General features: G+C 40.1%; 1 protein-coding gene across 4 annotated transcripts in view; it reads right to left on the bottom strand.

Moving 5' to 3' along the window:
- Window positions 1–20637, bottom strand: part of MYO16 (myosin XVI) — a 518064-nt gene that overhangs the window by 381931 nt on the left and 115496 nt on the right. For all 4 annotated transcript variants that reach the window (XM_075918615.2, XM_075918604.2, XM_075918634.2 and 1 more), the window contains exon 2: window positions 17359–17622. In XM_075918615.2, coding sequence (XP_075774730.2) covers window positions 17359–17584 — 226 coding nt within the window. In that variant the 5' untranslated portion in view covers window positions 17585–17622. The remainder of the gene's footprint in view (window positions 1–17358; window positions 17623–20637) is intronic.

A 20637-nucleotide genomic window follows, 5' to 3' on the forward strand; every position in this document is an offset into this window, starting at 1 on the left:
AAGCTGGATACCAAATTTGGTGGTCCTAGCTTTTATCATTTAGTAGGAGTTCTTGAACATATGGACTCACAGATGGATAGGTGTGTGTATATATATATATATATGTGGACCCTACATTTAAAATGATCTTACATCCTGATTAGGTAGATAGGAAAGATATACGTCACATATATTATCTCAGGCAAAGTTACTGCACATGATTGGACATGCACAATTTTCTTTGCAAAGAGTGTGAGGTCACTTACAAGTGTCTCTCTTAGCTGACAGTATTCTGATCAAAATGATTATGGGGAGTGAGTGGTGGAAATTGTTATATCTCATCCCATATAACTATCAATATTTTGTTTTTGTGCATTGATTGAATTAATGGGTCTTTCTTCTTCTGTTATCATGTATCTGTCACTTGCAACTCACTAGTGACTAGGTAAGCAATTCTGTTACATATACACTATTACACATTCATATTTGTTCAATTTATTTTAAATTTAATAAGCACTCTTTTTTCATATTCATTAAATGATGGACAAGAAACTATGTCTATCTTAGACAACAATAAGATATCAGAAGAACCCATTCTCTGTAATAGCATTTTCCCACCTGTAGCAAGACAGGAACCCCCCTGTAACATCTATTCTGCTTGCCCCTCTCTGAGATGCCTGGAGCGCACAGGGCAAACAGAGCAGTAAGATCAGCAAAGTCTTTGAAGCCATGACAGAAGGCCCAGATATGCTGACTGCTGTGACCCTGGATGGCTGTAAACAGAGATACGCCAATTGTTGACCTCGAGGCTGCGAGAACTGCCTTGGCTGGCACCTATATTGATACGAACACACACTCGTACAGGGGGGAGGAATCTCCAGCCCAGAAAAGAATGTCCAGTACTTGCAATTTAGTTATCTCTCTTGCAAGTGTAAATTAAGTTGAAACTCCCTTGTAAGAACTGACATCACAAAGATGGACCAACACAATTTGGCATCTTAGATAAGAAAGAGGATACGGGCCCCTATGGGTATAAAGATAGGTCCAGCAGCACACTTATTCTGAGTATCAAACTACCATCTATCTGCTGGTTGGGTTAGGTGATTGATCTCCCAAGGTTCAACGGGGACGCCCACCTCGTATTCGTCTTTCCTAGGAATTGAGGGACCGACCCTGGCCTGATACGCTGGAGTCGAGAGGCACAGAAGGAGGTAAAAATTGTACCTGGATGTGTCCTTTGTCTTAAGTGTACACATAGACTTAGAGATCTTTAAAGATTAAGATGTCACTTGGTACCATTATTTCTATTTTCTATCATTATTTTCTTTGTAACCATTTTTAAGATCTATATTTGCTAGCAGTTAAGAAATAGAGCAATAGCCATTCTAACCATATGATTTATAAGCTTCTTTAATAAACCTGTAACTGGTTAAGCTTTAACCTGACTCCTTCAGTTGCTGTAACAGAGCCAAGCATAATTTAAAAGAACTCCAGCTGGTCATAAGGGACAGATACAGGCAGAGCTGGGCATTTGGATCATGTCGCTTCCAGGGGACAGATCCGTAGGGGCATCTCTCAGCCTTCCCTAAGCTGCCCGCTGTGAAGGGATCGTTTATCCTAGCAGTCAAAATCTGAGGTGTAATAAGCTCTCCCTGTAAACTCTGGGGCATCTGTCAGCCTGTTGGCTGCCCACCGCGAAGTGACCTGGTCCTAGCGATCAAAGACACGGATGTTAAACTTCTCGGGGTGCCCATCAGACCTTGTGTCCCAGCAGTTGAAGACTCGGGTGTAACACACACACACACGCACTGCCCTGACCATCGGCTGACACCACCCTGTTCCACCTTAAATTCTAATTTATGGATGTCTCCTTTGCCACCCAATGAAGATTTTTCATGACTTTTCAAGTTAACAAACTCAGCTATCAGTACTGGATTCCTTTGCCAGCTCTTTCTAAAGCATCTGAACATAAAACAATTGTTCATTCTATTCCACTAAAAGAATTATAAACTGTCTGATTCTTCCATGATTTGTACAGGTTCTCCACTAATATGAATCCTGAGGCTTCCATAGCGTTACTCCTTGTTTACTCCAACATGCGCAGAGTCCTTCTTTCTTTGCTCCCATATCGTACAAAGCATATCTGGTGCAAAGTGTAAACCAGATATGCTTTGTTCACTAATAATGCAAGCAATCTACTAGTATTTGTATTAGAAATTATCAATGATAATAGAATAGTGACCTATCTTACAGATGGATACTTTCAGCATAGACCATCGAGAACTATGGATTTTGTGCACAGAAATTAGGAGTTTACAGAGTATATTGAAGGAAACAAAAATACATTGGATGGTATGGGGCACATTTGGAACTTTGCCTATTTATGTATTAATCCAAAACAGATTTGTAAATCTGTGAGCAAGGCCTCAGTTTATGTTTCTTTTAAGAAAAAAATCCAAACATTTTTCTCACTGGGATAGTCATGTATGATAATATAAATATTTTGTCTTTCAGAGAAATATATAGATATCCAGAGAGTATACTGTGATTGTACCAGACTTAGACCTGGTGTACACAAAATTTCATATTGACATAACTATTTTGCTTAGGAACATGGCTTTTTACAGAAACAGTTATATAGGTACAACTCCTGCTGTGGACACAGTAATACCACTATCAATATTCCTTACACTACTATAGATTACCCCCCAAAGAGGAATACTAGTATGAGCATTTTGATGCTGGTATAACAGCATATCAGTATAGTTAAAGTGGTACAATTTTTACATGTACACAAATCCTTACTCCAACATGTTGGACTTTCGTAGAACATAACTAAAATAGTACTAGCCCACATATTGCAACATATATCAGATAAGAAACATCCACTGTTCTGCATCTTTGGGTTTGCAAAAGGTAGTTTTAAGTCTCTCAAATATTAAAACTATCAACATGTCCCATGGGACCATAACCACATAATAAGATCTCATCATCCAAGAGGTTTTTTTTATTATAGCTCTAAATCTAGAGTTTCTTGTCCAATGTTTCAATTTATTTCCAGTAATGAAGTGCCCACTAATGAAGATGTTCACTGAAACTAGATTTAATGTTAATCCCTGTTACCAAGAGGTAAAATAGCCACCTTCCGCAGATTCATTATAATACTGTTCATTGCTGTCCTTCATTGGAATCATCATCAAAACTGCCAAAGGTTTATGCTAGAGCAGAATTTTATTTTAAATCCATGCACACAGAATACACAGGTAATCAAGTTACTCATATGAAAATTCATTATCTTCTAGTGGTTTTGCTATTTCTCTCTCAATATTTTACTTTGCAGGAGATAGAAGTTGGATTAAGGAATAACTTTCAGACTCATTCTTCTTTGTTTTTCAAAGATTGCTATACAATTGAAAAATTGTATCTTTCAATTTCTTTCCAGGTTGCCGTGATTTCTCAAATTCAACTGTACATTGTATCTTAAGTGCTTATGTCTTGGGTCTATCTTATCCCAATGTACACACACATGTAAATTAAGAATTTTCATGCCAACCATGTGCATATTGATAGATTAAATATTAACAAAGTAGGATGAAGTAAATATTTCTGTATTGGTTTTTATCGTTTTATCCACTGTGATTATAGAGTAGGAAAAAAGTCAGGGTCCCTACCCATCCTGACTAATAGTCACTGTGTAAGACTTCCTTTTTTGTTTGTTTGTTTGTTTTTCTGACTAAAGACGGAACTTTAATATTGAGTATCTCAGCCATTTAAAGGCATATTTTATTTCAGCCACTTAATCAGAATTAGCAGGAGTTCTTCATTTCTAATATCCGTTGCTCCTGTATATTATTTGTAAAGCACTGAGCTTTGTAAAAGCTACCAATAGTTCTTTCTAGCAAGCCTTCCCGGTATGTTTGTTTGGTTGTTCCCTGCCATTTACTATTATCAATATTTTAACACTCAACGTTACAAGAAATCATACATTAACTCACTGAATGGTGCATTGTTCTATTAGTCATTTTACTGAAGTTAAATGGAGTAAAGTGCTATTCAACATGTGTAAGGATACAGAATTTGTCCCTAAGTCATAGTGATCAGTCTTTAAATTTTTCATTCTTGAAAAACTTAAAGTCTAGTGGTCCTTAATTATAGGATCTTTAGGATTTCCCACCATTCTTCTAATTGTAGTAGATATCTACGCTTTCCACTATGCACATTGGTCATTAGATTTCTTTATTCCCATTATTTTGTCTTCCAAAATGCACTTTCTAAAACATATTCCTTTTTTCAGAGGAGTATTAAACAATTCAAGTAGTTCATGTTCACTGGTCCCAATCTTCCCTATTGTTTTCTCTGTTTCAATGAGCTCCTCTCTACCAATAAAAAGTTATAGTGGGTTCAACATGTCTCCTAATATAAAAATGGAAAAGAGCAAAATGAGATAGTTAAAGCCCAGAGAGCAGCTCCTTGAAGCTACCATTCTTCCCCATTCCCAGACACCTGAGTCAATTTTTTCCCATGACTCAGAGGTGAGGGCCCTTCAAAGGCTGACAAGTGAATCTGGGAAAATCGACTCTTCAAGGCATGTTTCTCTTAGGCACCCGTAGTCACACAAGACAACACCTGCATGGACCTTAATGCTGTTTCTAAGATAATTTTATCTACACTTTGATGCATTTTATCTCTTGCTTAGATGTGAAATGCTATTATAGCAGCACAACACCTCACAAAGTTATGTTACCATTTTGGAAACGATGACAAGGGACATCATAAAGGGTCAACAGCCATACGATAGATGTGTCCTGTACATTCAGCAACCTGGGATTTTCAGGGTTAAGAGCCAGTGGCCTCAGCTTCCTTCAACTCCAACTCTTTCAAAGGAACATTTGGCAGACACTCTACAAGCTAATTGGCCCTCCATCCCCTCTCAATGGTTTAGCTGGGTTATTAATCGAATTTAAAAGTAAGTGGTAAATTTTAAAATCTAAAACTTTGCCTTTGCAAAGTAGATATATAGTTAGAACCCACAGACATGCAGGCTTACTGTAAGCCTTCATGGAACTATATACATGCTCCTTCTTGCTTTGAATTTGGTCCTGACACACTACAATTTTATTCATGTAAATCTATGGTTCTTTACACAAGTTGGGCAAATCCATCCCATGTGTAAATATAATGAAGTGAATGGAGTTAAATCAGGGATGAATGTTGCTTATTCTGCTAAAATACATTGCAGAGTGCTAACGGCAACAGATATACCCTCCTTTGTGTCACCTTATTGTGAATCCAGAATCAGTGCTGCAGATCACATCTCCAACAGATGCTTCTGATTTGAGTAAAATTGCAAGTCATATTTTTCCTACTCTCAATGAGTAAATGTTCAGATCTGAAAACTTATCACAATATACCAGCAGTAGCTTTGTTTGCAAAATTAGAGTACAGACCTTAGCTACAGCATTAAGTCACTAAGCTGTTGTGTTTGCCTTTTGAGTCCGAATTTAATCAAAACCCCAACAGTGCACAGCATGAGAAATAACCTGCTCCAACCATTTCATTGTTTCGCAAGCAAAATCACAGTATCTACCATTTCAAGGTCATATATAGTGTAATAGTATAGTCAAGAAAAGGAAACAATGAAAAAAGTGACATGCAGCCTCAAGTTGGCTGAATTCATTCCTTGAACTGTGTTCATGGACCTTATACATTTAAATGGTTACATTTGGAATAATTGTCAATATCATTTTAACTACTGATTGCTCCACCTCATAGCTCAAATGCAGTTAATGTTAACAATCAAGTGAAATTATCTATTGTTTTAGATTCGGTAATTGAATTTTACCAACATTAGTACCTATACTGTAATAACCTGCTTTCTGTAATGGCTTTGAAAAGCAATCATCAAGAAAAATCAATTATCTGTGTATTATATCACATAGTCTATATATTCAGCTCAGGCTCATAGCTATAGATGTACATTGTCAACTTCATGTGCAAAAGGCTTTAACAGCTGGGTTTTTTATGCAAAATTAAGGACACATTTCATTGTGTTGAGAAAATATTCTTTAAGTTGAAGTGATAGGAAAGCGGAAGATAATGATAATTTTGGCATGTTAGTATCTCCTTTATTTTTTTATTTGGGCTATGTCTACACTGGCAGCTCCTTGCGCAAGAACAACTGTTCTTGAGCAAAAACTTGCCTGCTGTCTACACTGCATGAGCGTTCTTGTGCAAGTAAATTTACAGTATAGCATTGTAAAACAGGGCTTCTTCGAGAAGATTTATTCCTCTCCTCATGAGGAATAAGTTCTCTTGCCAAAGAGCTCTTCCACAAGAGGGCAGTGTAGACAGACAACATGAATTTCTTGCGCAAGAAGCCCCTATGGTTAAAATGTTCATCAGAGCTTTCTTGCACAAGAGAGCATCCACACTGTCATGGATGCTCTTGCGCAAAAGCACATGGCAGTGTGGACGCGCTCTTCTGGAAGATTTTTTGCTTCTTGAGCAAAAACTCTGCAGTGTAGACAAAGCCCAAGTGGATAAATAGGTAGATTTTTCCATATACAGAAAGAAGTTGTCAACATCCTGCCTGACGGATAGTCAGCAGTTTTAACCTCACCTAAAAGTATGACTTCCTAATACAGAATGCATTTGTTTCAACAGCCTCAGATTCATTGTTACAATAAAACTATTTTTTCTTTTTATGACCCCAATTCTGCAATGATTTGTGCACATCCATAATTTTATACAGCATGAGAAGTCCTATAAACTTCACTGCTCACAGTGTGAGACCTGTAGCATGCATTCATTACTTTGAACGATTAGGGCTATGTATGTCACACTGTTATGTGTATATGCATATGTATCAATCATATTTGCTTTTACAATGGTTCCTCTTAAAATCCACATTTGCCAGTGGTTACCAAATAAAAGTGTCTAATGCACATTTTTCACCTCTAATTAGAAAAGAAACTGGGATGTTCTGAATATCACTAGATAGTAAATGCTAGCAAATTCTGGCATATCAGTTACCACTACTGCATGCATATGTTTAATTCCTTTTATATTCCCAGATGAAAACTATGTTAAAATGGAGTTACAGTTGAGAATATATAATAGTAAATTAAGATAAATATATTATACAGGGATATTGTAAGTAATCCAAAACAAAATATTCTAAACCCAGGAAATTCAGAATTAAAGTTTAATGTAAAGAAATGCAAACATAGTACAGTATGAAAATTCACTTAGAGCACCCAGATAAAATTAACTCTGTCCTGTACTGACAGAATACAAAACATGATTCTGATCAATATCTTTTAGCATATTTAGTCCAAAATTAGATTAAACTTCTTCATTTTTGCTCCATTTTAATGCAGTGTTTGAGAATTCTCTTTTCTTTTAAATTAAAAGTTTATACGTAAACACTAACCAAAAGACTTACATTTCATTGGAATGCTCTCACTAACTCACTCTAAAGAAGCACAAAGACATTCAGAGCATATTAGCCAGTTGATTTGAGTTGATTAGTTCAGCTTTGTTTCAACACAGTAGTGCAAAATAAACTGGAAGTGTATAGCCCAGTTTCTCCCAGCCTGTTGTCCTTCTAATTTCCCGCCGCCTCTTGCATCTCCCTACATTCACAGCATGTATATTCCAAAATACTTTTACCCTCTTGTTTCTCTCTATGGGTATGTCTACACTATAGCGCTAATTCGAACTAACTTAGTTCGAATAATAAGCTAATTCGAACTAGCGCATCTGGAACTAAAAACTAGTTCGAATTAGCATTTTGCTAATTTGAACTAGTGCATCCACACTGATTAGATGCAGGGGCACACTTAAGGGCGGCTGAAACCGGTTCCGGCAGGGCATCAGGTCAGTTGTTGCTTTGTGTGGCTGCTGTCTGAGGCTATCTGAGGCTTGTGCTTAAAGGGACCCCCCTGGACAGCCGATTCTCAGTTTTTCCGCTTGCTTGCCTACCTCGCCGAGGGACAGCAAAGCGTTTTTCTCTGCGCCCGTCTGTGTTGGTGCTTCCCTTCGGGGACGCCGCCGCAGGTGGCAACATGGAGCCAGAGCTCGCCCTGCACTTTCTGGTGCAGATTATGAACTTGCTGCTGCAAGCCTGCCAGCAATGGCTAGAGGCTGCCTGGTTCCACCTGGTGCACGTCAGCCCCCTGCCTCTCCACCTGGCCACCCTGGGGGCCATGGAGCATCTGCGGCGGCACCCGGGCACCAGCGTGCCCCGCTGCTTCTGGCATCTGGACACCAGCAGCGACTGGTGGGACCGCATCGTCCTGGAGCGCTAGGGAGACCAACAGTGGACCCAGAACTTCAGGATGAAGAGGGACACCTTCCTGGAGCTCTGTGAGTGGCTCGCCCCTGCTCTGCGCAGAAGGGACACTCGCATGAGGCCCGCCATCCCCCTCCAAAAGCGTGTGGCCATCGCCCTCTGGAAGCTCTCCATGCCGGACAGCTACCGATCCATCGGGAACCAGTTCGGGGTGGGGAGATCCACCGTCGGAGTGGTGCTCATGCACCCACTGGGCCTGGGGTGAGGGGGGCTGCAAGAAGGGGATGGGCCGCCCCAGGGAAAACGGGGGGTCGAGGGGGGAGAAGGTGCCCCGCACCAGAGGAGCCGGTCTATCCCGGCTGTACTACATGCCGCCCGAGAGGGTTGCTCCCGGGAGTGGGGCGCAGAGCACTGCCAGGGCACGAGCACTCCCAGCCACCCGGGTGCCGCACTGATTCGCGCTTTGCTGTGTCTCTCCGCAGGTGGTCAAGGCCATCAACCAGGTGCTGCTCCTCAGGGTGGTCTGCCTCGCCAACCCGGATGCCGTCATCCAGGGGTTTGGCACCCTCAGCTTCCCCAATTGCAGAGGGGCCATCGACGGGATGCACATCCCCATCCATGCCCCGGAACACCAGGCCTCCCAGTACGTGAACCGCAAGGGGTACTTCTCCATCCTCCTGCAGGCCGTGTGTGACCACCGGGGACAGTTCACGGACATTAACGTGGGCTGGTCCGGCAAGACACACGACGCCAGTGTGTACCGGAACTCCATGTGCCAGAGGCTGCATGCTGGGACCTTCTTCCCCGACCTCTTCATGGACATGCCCGTCTGCCTGGTGGGGGATGCGGCCTACCCCCTACAGCCCTGGCTCATGAAGCCCTATACGGGGCACCTCAACCCCTCCCGCCAGGCCTTCAATGCCAGGCTGACCAGGGCCCGCATCATCATTGTAGTGTAGACATACCCTCTCTCTTTTACATACAGATACACACACTCAGGCTACATCTAGATTGCAGGCTTTTTTCAGAAGAAGCTTTTCCGGAAGACATCTTCCAAAAAAACTTCTTCCAAAAGAGAGCGGCCACACTGCCAAAGTGCATTTAAAAAGTGATCTGCTTTTTCGAAAGAGAGTGTTCACACTGAATGGATGCTATGTTGCATTTAAACTAACAGAGAGGTAGCTGTGTTAGTCTGATCTTGGTAAAACAAAAAAAAGCAGTCATGTAGCACTTCAAAGACTAACAAGATGGTTTATTAGGTGATGAGCTTTCGTGGGGCAGACACACTTCTTCAGGGTCTTCCCCACGAAAGCTCATCACCTAATAAACCATCTTGTTAGTCTTTAAAGTGCTACATGACAGCTTTTTTCACATTTAAACTGTGATTACTATGGACAGAGTGGCCACCAGGGCACATGTGCTTTTTCCTCTTTCCTCTTCCTGTGAAAGAACTGTCTCTTCCCCCATACATGCCTTTTTCTGAAAGAGCTCTTTTGGAAAAAAGGCTGCTTCTTCATAGAAAGAGGATTACCAATGCTGGAAAAACCCCTTTGTTCTTTCGATTTTCTTTCAAAAGAACGCGATTGCAGTGTGGATGTAATTCAAGTTTTTTCAGAAAAACGTCCATTTTTCCGAAATAACTCTGTAGTGTTACTCACATAAACACTCACACTTCCTTCCCTTTCCACCAACCTACTCCTTTCGGAAGATATGGTTCAACAGAGAAGAATGTTTCTAAAAAGTAACATTTAGGATTATTGTTCACTGGATCATGATTTTTTCATAACTCCAAGTTTATTTGGTAGCAGAGACAGGTGTATAAAATCATCCTCTTCAGAGAAATGCACATTTTTTTTCTTTTTCAAAATGGCCACTACTTCCTCATGTTCCTAGCAAGAGCAGGAGACATTGAAGCTAGCTTTTTCTCGGGGAAGATGGCCACCCCTATGCTGTCAGGAGGCAGAAATATTCAGAATTACTGAGAACAGTGGGAGGAGATTTGCCATTTTCAAAATAGTCACCAACAGAAGGCTGCTGAGGGTGGCTTTAGTGCAATGAGAACCTCAGGAGATGGCAATCATTTTTTGGAGGAGAGAAGGTTTTTGGTGAAATTCTGTGTAATAGAACATTATTCATCAGCCCCTACAGAAGGAAAACGTTCAGTTATGAACAATGCTAGAGAAAAATATCATTATTCCTTTAAATGTAAAGGATAAATGTGTTCAACTGGAGCCAAAAAGAAATGTGTGAGCGTTAACATTAATTTGATGACTGTTTCATTACTAAGATCACTTGAGACAGAAAGTAGTCTCATATAGGATACTAAATTTCTTAAATAATCCATTTTAAAATAAATTATAGCTCAAAAATTAAGATCTATTTTACATGAAGTCTGAGAAAATTAAAACTGTGCCTTCTAGTCTAAGTGATAAAGTAGCTGAGTCCCTACTTTATGTGCAAAGTTCATCTCAGTCTTAAATACTTAAATACAAGAGCACTGTTTTCTTGATATCCACAGAATCATGCAGATTAGAGGCAAGGGGGAAAACAAAAATATTCATGTAATCTAATCCATTATCTCTATAATGCAGGGTTATCCTGCATGATTCCTAATATGCTCTCCAGTCTGGCTTTCAATGACCCTAGAGAAGAATCTTCAGACTTGCATTAGCAGACTATTTCACAATCTATCTAACAGGTTTTATTGTCAGCAAAGTTAACTTGATACTAACCTACATTTTCTTTCTTTCTTTCATCATCTTATTCCAAACAGTACACCTTATACTACTATAAAAATCCTCTGTCTTTGGTGTTTATATCCATATACTTGACACTACATGAATCTGAGTTAAAATATTGGTAAATTAACATTTGGTCATTATCACATGACCTGTGGCTGACCTGTACCATGTTTTGATGGAAGGGTGTAACATCTAATGTAAGGGATTGCTCATTGGATAAATGCCATTAGCATGAAAGCTGGTCTGAAACATTGCCTTCAGCATTATGCAAGAGGGACAGATCCAATGAGAATCCTGAAAAGGACGGTCGACACAAGGGCTGAACATGCAGGGAAGCAACTGTGCCTAGTTATCCAACGTGAAGGAATTTGCTGAGAAAGACTCAACAGCTTGAGTGACACAGGGTAAAATCAGTGTGAGTAGACTAGGAAAAAGTTTGCATTACTGGGCTTCTATATCAACCCAATGGAATGAGGTATACTTTGGGACAATCATTCATTTTTGCTTCTGATCAAGATGAATAACTCAGTAAGTTAAGCACCAGACCTAATCCCCTACCTTAGTCTCAGCTGTAGATGCCCTACTAGTGCTATCTTCCTCTGATAGGTTCATGCCAAAGCCACCCTCTGGGCATGCATCCTCTAATGTCAGCAGCCATGTCTGCAATATACCATTAGAATGATCAGATCTGGGATTTCCACCAATCCATCAAAATTGCAACATGGAATGTTGCAAATATTTACAGATGTGGTTATTAGATTACTGCCCTATGTCATGGCATATCAATCATCTGCCTATGGAAGTAAAGTTGATAGATCATGGGTGCCACTATGGTAGGTAAAATACTTCTGTATTTCAGTGGTCCCAACCATTTATAAATGGTAGCATTACTGTGTGAGGTGAGGCCAAGTCCTCCATGTCTTCTTGACACTCATGACTTCTTGATTATTTATTGCGCATCTTAAACTTTGACCTGGTCACCTCGCTATTATAGTAGTCTATGTACTGACAGAGCATTCGGCTGATTGAGTCAAAGGTCACTTCTTCAATCAATCACACCATCCCTACACATGATAATCTTTGATCTGGGCAATCTAAATGCAGTTGCTGGCTCTCTGCTGATTGGGCTTGACTAGGTCATTGGCCATTATGGTTCAGATACACCCAATGATAACTCCTGCTGCTTGCCTCAAGCAATTCTGTGCCTCAGACTCTCTGCTTTCTCGGGTCATAGTTCAAGTAATGATGCATATATCAGATGGTAGCATGGAAATCTCATGGTAGAATCCCTCAGAAGGACTTGCACCATAATATCACACATGACAGGTGCTGTTCTCCTCCTGCAGAGTATATCATAGCATGGAATGTGCTGTGAACACAAACCACCAGGCACTGATGCTTTGATGTGCAAGTAAGCATTCATTCATAATTCAGATGTTTACAGTTGCTCTGGTTTACAGATTCCTGGGCCATTATCTGCAGCTGGCATATTACGCTTTTCCAAGATGTGGCTAGAATGCCACAAGACATTCCAGTGAATGTCATTCCCCAGATGGCTTATAATGTCTACGATCAAATTTCAATACCTGATGGGTGGAGGCTGGCCAGAGGTTAACCCCTTATTACTTGGATTTATTCAGTCTGTTTCAACATTTTATTTTTGGGCCATCAAGCCCTTGCAGCAACACAGGAAGAGACTAAATGGCAAATGATAGCTGTGGTTGGTAGTATGGTTAAGTGTTGAAGAAGATAATCACATCTAGTTCATGTTCTCTTCCTTTTTAAATCAGTTCTCCAGCCTCCTATTGTTTTTGTTGATATTCATGATGGCCATTCATTTTATCCAGATCTGCTCAATTTATAAATATTAAAGTTGTGTGAACTTTTTATGCTGAAACCCAAACTCAAGTAAATCTAGTCTTGGCTTTCTTTACCATGAAAACTAGCACTCATTTGTTTAAAAGAGTTCAGAGAAGTTTACATAAGTTTTGAGGATTCTGGATACTGTTTTATGCCATAGAGTGAAGCAAGCAGTTTTACATAGTTGCTCAGGTGATTCCCAAATAATGTAGTGCATTCTGTGGAACATCAGCTCTCAAAACTAGGGAAACAGTCATTGTCACAGAAACAGGACTCTGCAGATTAGTGGGCCAAAATCTATATGGGCGCCTTCCCCCAACTCCCCCCCCCCCACAATTCCAATGATAAGAGATGGGGAAACAGATTGTCTCTGTGAAGAGCATGAGTGTAGATAAGAACAGCTGAACCACCGCTATCTCACTTCAAGAAAGCATGTTTTTGTGTGCTGGGCTTTTGCAAATCGCAGGTCTTCTAGCTCCCTGAGAGAGAAACAAAATGTAGAGAGAATACTTGGCTTTTATGGGTAAAGGATGAGGGACAGGATTTCCTGAATTATTGGTCTCGGGTTAAAAAAAATACAAAACTCAGCAATTTTGCTCTGAGTTTTTCTGGTTCATGATAAAAAGAAATATAGTTTGACAAATTCTAAGGCACCTAAATTGAAAAAAAGGAGAAGGAGAAGAAGGTTTCTACTAACTCCTCAGCTGAATCTGATGCATTTAGTGAGCCTTTAATGCATAAAGTTTCATCCTAATTTGGGCTCTGGTAATCTTCAATTTTGCATTAAAAAAATAAAAATACAGTAAAATATAACTTCAGATCTGGTCAGTAACTGGTTATTGGTTATATTAGGACATATCATATCTCTGTACATGTATGATTACCCTACTTAATGTAAAAGTATGCACATTGCAGGGAGCACTGCACGGGCGCTGTGTGTGCTAAATGTGGCAGGGTCCGAGCCCTAGACAATCACACAAGACCAGAGACATTCTGTTATAACCTATTAACCAATGTCACTCAAATCTACTTTTTGGAGCCATTATGGGTATATCTGCACAGCAAAAAACAAAATAAAACAAAACACTGTATTGTGTCCCAGAGCCCAAATCAATATATTTAGGCTCACAGACCTAATGCTGGGGGACTAAAAATAACTGTGCAGTCACTGAGGTATGGGAGGGATCCCAGACTCTGAGATCCCCTCAAAAAAGACACACTGGATTTTTTTTTTTTTTTTTTTTTGCTCTTTGGAATGACATGTATTCTTTTTTATGCCTACTACAAAGAATATGCTAGCTATGCAATATGTAAACCCATAAAAATGAAGTGATTTTGCACTAACTCTCAAAGATACACCTTTTATTACTGCTAATAAAACAGTATTAAAGTTGGAGAGATAGCCTTTGTTTTTTCACAATATAAAATAGTTCAAAAATAAATTATATATTAAAATGACAGATTGCTGACAATAAAAGATTTACTGCCTGAACACAATAGAATAAAGTAACACAATCAATAATCAGCTTTTTCTGGGTGAAAAACAGACATGCTTACAATGTCACTACTTTAGTAAACTCAGAGAAATCCCCTGTAATTCATTCTAATATTGTATCATTATCAGACTCTGTGGCCAGACAGCCCGCCTCCATCACATCCATCTTATTTGCCTCTCTGAAGCATACAGGGCAGAGAAGGAGCAATAAAATCAGCATAGTCTATGCTGGCTCATCTGATCCTGAGAAGCTGAAACATAGATATGAGGAGAGATCAGGATATGCGAGACTGCCACCGGCTGGCACCTATGTTGATTCGAACACACACACAGTCCCTGGAAGAGGAATTTCCCACTGAGAAAAGAATCCCCAGTAATTCCAATTTAGTTATCTCTCTTACAAGTGTAAATTAAGTTCACAACTCCCTTGTAAGAACTGGTCTCACAAAAGACAGACCAGCCCCATTTGGCATGACAGACAAGAAAGAGAAATACGTGACCCCCATGGGTATATAAGATGGGCCCAGCACACACTCACTTGGAGTGTCATTCTACCCTCTACCTGCTGGTCGGGTTAGGTGTTTGACCTCCCGAGGTTCTATGGGAGACCTCGTATTTTTGTCTTTCCTAGGAATTGAGGGACTGGCCCTGGCCTGACATGCTGGAGTCGAGAGGCACAGAAGGGGGTAAAAATTGTACCTGGATGTTGTCCTCTGTCTTAAGTGTACACATAGAAAGAGTAAGCTGTTACTTGGTACCATTATTTCTATTTTTCTATCTTTATCTTCTTTGTAACCATTTTTAAGATCTATATTTTGCTAGCAGTATCTATATTTTGCTAGTAGTTAAGAAATAGAGCAATAGCCATTGTAACCATATGATTTATAAGCTTCTTTAATAAACCTGTAACTGTTTAAGTTTTAACCTGACTCCTTCAGTTGCTGTAACAGAACGAAGCACAATTTAAAAGAACTTCAGCCGGTCTTAAGGGACAGATATAGGGAGCCCTGACCGTCGGCTGACAGACTCCACAAGGACCATGGAAGTGCATGATTCTACAGACAGTAGTGCATACATTCCTCTTCCCCTCTCCAGCTACAGCAATTCAGGTACAAAGGGGTTAAGAAAGCCAAATATCTGCCTGGATTCAGGGGTGACTGGTCTCTGTGGGAGGAGGCCCACCCAGAAAGGAGGGGCCTGGAGCTTGCTTTGAGAAAGTGTTCTAGAGCTTTATACTGCTCCTCCCAGTTATAGGATACCAAACTAGTGCCTATTTTTCACCTTTCCCATGCTGCCCTGCCTTGCAGTTTTTAATATGCTGCCACTGTTCACTTTCAGTGGCTGCTGAATTTTCTGTTCTGCTCTGGGTTCAGCTTTTTTAGGGGCCTGTAAGGATTTCACTTTTCTCACTCAGTGAACTGTATATACTCATTCATTCAGTAAAAGTATTAAATAGCCAGAAGCATCTGACCTTTAGGCTGTGCTCCAAAACACATCTACTATTCTGCTTGGCTTTTGGGGAGAAGGGAGCTGTGAGAAGATGGGGAGTGGTGAGGATGTTAATTTTTAAATCACAGGCATCACTGTTTAGGGGACTGAAGGAGGGAACTGCATATTTTAACAATTGACTTTCTAAATCCCTCACTTGAAGAAACAACTATCCCTAGTTCTATCTATGTCTGTTTATAAATCAAAATGCATAAACTGATGCTCTCAAACAATAAAAAATATACATAATTACTAGCGTAGAGTGAAAGGTTCAGGAGCGAGTGGGAAGAGAGAATTCAAGCCTGTCCAACAGACCATCTTGAAATATGGCAAAATAAGGCCAAACGTGGCAGGGTAGAGTTGGCTAATACAGAAAGTAGTGATATTCCAATGACTAAGACCGTGCCTTAGAGCAGTTGTATGCCACTGTGGTGATCCCTGTTGTCCAAATCAAGATTTCCCTCAAAATGTTCTTGAAAGTCCATGCTAACGGTTACTTATCACCTTGTTATCTTCAAATTGTTTGCAGACTGATTGCTTATTTATGTAAGCAGGGTCTGAACCACTGCTTCCAATGCAGCTAGCTAGAAAAGAACAGGAATCCTAGGTGTGGTTATGCTCATTCAGGCTGTGTCTAAACTACAGAGAAGTAGTTTTTGGACGAGAAGAAGCCTTTTTTGGACGAGATTTTTGAAAAAAGTTCTTGCATAAGAGAGCACCCACACTGCAAAAGCGTATTGTAAAAGCAATGCATTTTTTCGAAAGAGAGCATCTACACTGCCTGGATGCTATTTTGCATGTAAGCAGTGATTGCTATGGACAGAATGGCCACCAGGGCACCTGTGCTTTTTCCTCTTCCTTCTTCTTCCGAAAAAACTCCCTCTTCCCTGTCCACACACACCTTTTTGCGAAAGAGTTCTTTCGCAAAATGCGTTCTTCCTCATAGAATGAGGATTATCAATTGCACAAAAAGACTGACGATCAAAAGAACGCGCTTGCAGTGTGGATGTAACTCTAGTTTTGTTGGAAAAATGGCTGACCATTTCATTGCCCCCAGCCAGAGCCTCAGCTTTGAAGGAAGATTATTTATTTAAGAGCTTTGTTTAAATACAGGGAAAATATTTTTCAAATCATTACTAAGCACCTGGGTAATTTTATGGCTGCAGTATGCACTAAGTCAGACTATATGATCAAAATAGTCCCTTTTGGCCTTAAAAAAAAAATCTATGATTTTGAAAACACATTTATCTTACAGTGGCATCCTAAAGCCTCCAAAACACTATTTGCTTTCTTCAGAGACATAAATTATATGCCATAATCTGTTTTATATCATATAATACATATTTATCTAATCTACTGCATGTTAATTACAAAGCACATAATACATACCAGCTATAAATAGCTACTATTATTCAAAAATAAGTCTAAAAATGCCCCAAGACTCAAACTTTTAGCCACACAAAGGCAAAAATCATGAGATTACTGTTAAATGCCTATGATACCTTCTTTGTCATCATGATGTATGATTGCATCCTGTATCATATCAGCAAGGTTGAAATGAACTCGATGATTCTTTCCATGTTTCAGCTTTTTCACATGTCCTTCCTGTTTCTGAGAAGCCTTTTCTCTTTCATAATATGCCTTTATTTGATCACAGCGCATACGCTTCACCAACCGCTGGCGTTGGCCTAAAGGGAGGGACTCCAGTAAGCACTGGTCAATTTCCATGTCATGTGTTCGAAAAACATTACATAGCTGGAAACAGCCTACAAGAAATGAAAGATAAACAAATTAAGGTCAGATAACACTGAGCTTTCAATGTTTAATGTAATTCCTACCTAACTGCTTAGAGTTCCTATTTAATTCTTGAGAAGTATGTATTTTATGTAAGAGCCACATAATTGACTAATGCTATTTGGGAAGCATCTGTTTTGCTATCATCTACTTCATGGAAAAATTCAATTAATTCCATATTAATAGTATTTTTAATTAGAACCCTAGACCCCAACTCTGCCCTCCTCCCCTTCAAATATAGCTGCATGAGGAGACAAGTGAGAATCAACACCATTTGGCAAACTGAAATCGTCATGAACATTAGAAATGTTTAATGTTTTGGACAAAAGGAAACTGGAAATAAAGTCAGACACAGGCAGCAATTTTTTGAAAAATTACTACTCTTGTTTGCATCAGTTTTTCACTTGCGTAACTTCAGATACCTTGTTCTCAAAGTTTAACTTGGTCTGCAGTAGAAGAGAAACAAGAGACAAGAGGAAGGGAACCAGAGCTGAAAATCATGCTCTAGTGCTAATCAAATGAGACAAAGAATTATTGTCCATCCATCACAGACACTGAACATCAGAACTAACCCAGCTGGGTTATAGATCAGTGAACATGAATGCCTCTGACTGAATACAAGTTATTTTGTTTCTGCTTCATTTACAGGATCTAACTAATTTAGACCAGAGAGTTGCTTCCAAGAGGGATAGATCTGCCCCCAAAGTGGAATGAGTACAGTATGGTCAAAAGCTTCAGAGGGGTAGCTGAGTTAGTCTGTAACTGGAAAAACATAAAAAACCCACGAATAGTCTAGTTGCTTCCAAGGGGGTCCCGGCTGTGTTCCTGCAGGGGGATCGCATTTTTTTTCTGGCATTTTTTTTTCTGGCTCAGCTACCATCATACACACAGCGGGGGCAAGGGGAGTGGAAGGGGAGTGGACTGGCACTTTAAATTAAAATGGCCGCAACTCCCAGATGTTTCAGTACAATGTGTGCTACTGCTGAATTGGCAGTGCTGCTAGCCCAGCGTTTTCTTTTCTTTCTTTTTTTTTTAGCTCGACAAAAATTTTCCTGGCTCTGTGGGTCGCATATGAAAAAAGGTTGAGTACCACTGGTCTAGTAGCACCTTAAAGACTAACAAAACATGTAGATGGAATCATGAGCTTTCGTGGGTATAACTCACGGCTTCAGATGAATGGAGAATTAAAGGTCCAGTTTCAAAATAAATAGGAGATGGGGAAAGAAGGAAGGGAAAAAAGGTGAAATAGAGTGTTCATGCGACAAGGAGTCCTGTGGCACCTTATAGACTAACAGATGTATTGCAGCATAAGCTTTTGTGGGCAAAGACCCACTTTGTCAGATGTATGTAGTGGAAATTTGCAGAGGCAGGTATAAATATGCAGGCCAGAATAAGGCTAGAGATAACTAGGTTAATTCAGTCAGGGAGGCTGAGGCCCACTTCTAGCAGCTGATGTGGAGGTGTGAACACCAAGACAGGAGAAACAGCTTTTGTAGTTGGCTAGCCATTCACAGTCTTTGTTTAATCCTAAACTGTTGGTGTCAAATTTACAGATGAACTGTAGTCATGAAGCTGATAGAGAAGGTGCAAATTGTTCTTAGGTACCCATTGTTCTGTTTTTTAAATCATTAGGACGTGAAAGGTAATGTGCTAGCCAGGTAATATCTTTATTCATATCTTTGTGATGGGCTCTAAACCTGTAAATGAAGTTAAGTTCCATCACTTCCCTGTGTATTTGGCTTGTGGAATTAGTCTGAAACAACAGCTGACTTTGAGCTCCATTAATGTGTGCCCAGGCAGGTTAAAGTGTTCTCCAACAGGTTACTGTGCATTGCCTTTTCAGATATCTGATTTGTTTCCATTAATTATTTCCAATAGAGACTGAGCAGTTTGGCCATCAGCCACCAAATCAGATGCATTGTTATCCTCTGTTGTAGCTGCACATTTTGAAATTCACAAATCATAGTCAATCATCGATAGAAGTTTCCTATTGATAATTCTATCCACTCTGGCAGTGCCTTTGAAATAAGAAGTGGGTGCAGCTATTGGTTAGACAAAGGTGACTTTCTTTTACATTTTTTGCGGAGTTGTTGTTGAGTTGGCCCCATGATATGAGAAAGTCAAGCTAGGAGAGTTAATATCTTTTATTGGACCAACATCAGTTGCTGGAACAGACTGGTTCCAAACTTCTCAGAGCCAACCAGGATGTCTAAACTAAACATAAATTAAAATAGATTATTAAGCAGGAAGGGTTCACACACACTGTAGGAAACCACTTAATTTTAGATGGCTATTAAGGGATAGATTGTTAAGCATAAGGGATTCCCACCCTAATCTTTGGAGTTAGGGGAGCTCCTATTCCACTCGATGTTTCCAAAGAATGTTATGAACTGCTGGAGCCATGTGTAGGTCCTATGCTTGGCTGGAGGGATAATTCACCCATCTTTCTCATTATACATAGTGTCTGGTTGGGCTGGTAGTTGGACCAGTGGGGCTACATATGGGCTGGATCTCTTCCTTCCCCATGTGGTGCACAAAGAGTGGGCCAGTGGTCACTGGGGTTATTTGCGAGGCATATCACTGCTACAGCTGTTCAAGAAACTCCCAGATGTTTCAGTACAATGTGTGCTACTGCTGAATTGGCAGTGCTGCTAGCCCAGCTTCAGAATGCTTTCTTCTAGTAATTATTTTGGCTGGCTGCCAACATTTTTCTTAGAAATGCAAGTGGGAGAAGAAAAAATGTGATTTTTGACAGTTTATATCTCAGCAATAGCTGAATGAATTTAACTGAACAAAGACAGGGCACTTTCACAGTCTAAGGACTATCCCTCTGTCAGATTCCCAAGTGTGCTGCTAATGATAGATGTGGGAAAGCTTCAAAAAAGAAAAGGTCACAAGAATCTATATAATGGCAAGTGTTGGGCAATTTAAAATAGGGGCCCTATCAGTAGGGGCACTGACAATCTCCACAGGCCACTGGGCAAGGT

The sequence above is a fragment of the Pelodiscus sinensis genome, chromosome 1, assembly GCF_052426305.1.
Source record: "Pelodiscus sinensis isolate ZL-2025 chromosome 1, ASM5242630v1, whole genome shotgun sequence".
NCBI lineage: Eukaryota > Metazoa > Chordata > Testudines > Trionychidae > Pelodiscus > Pelodiscus sinensis.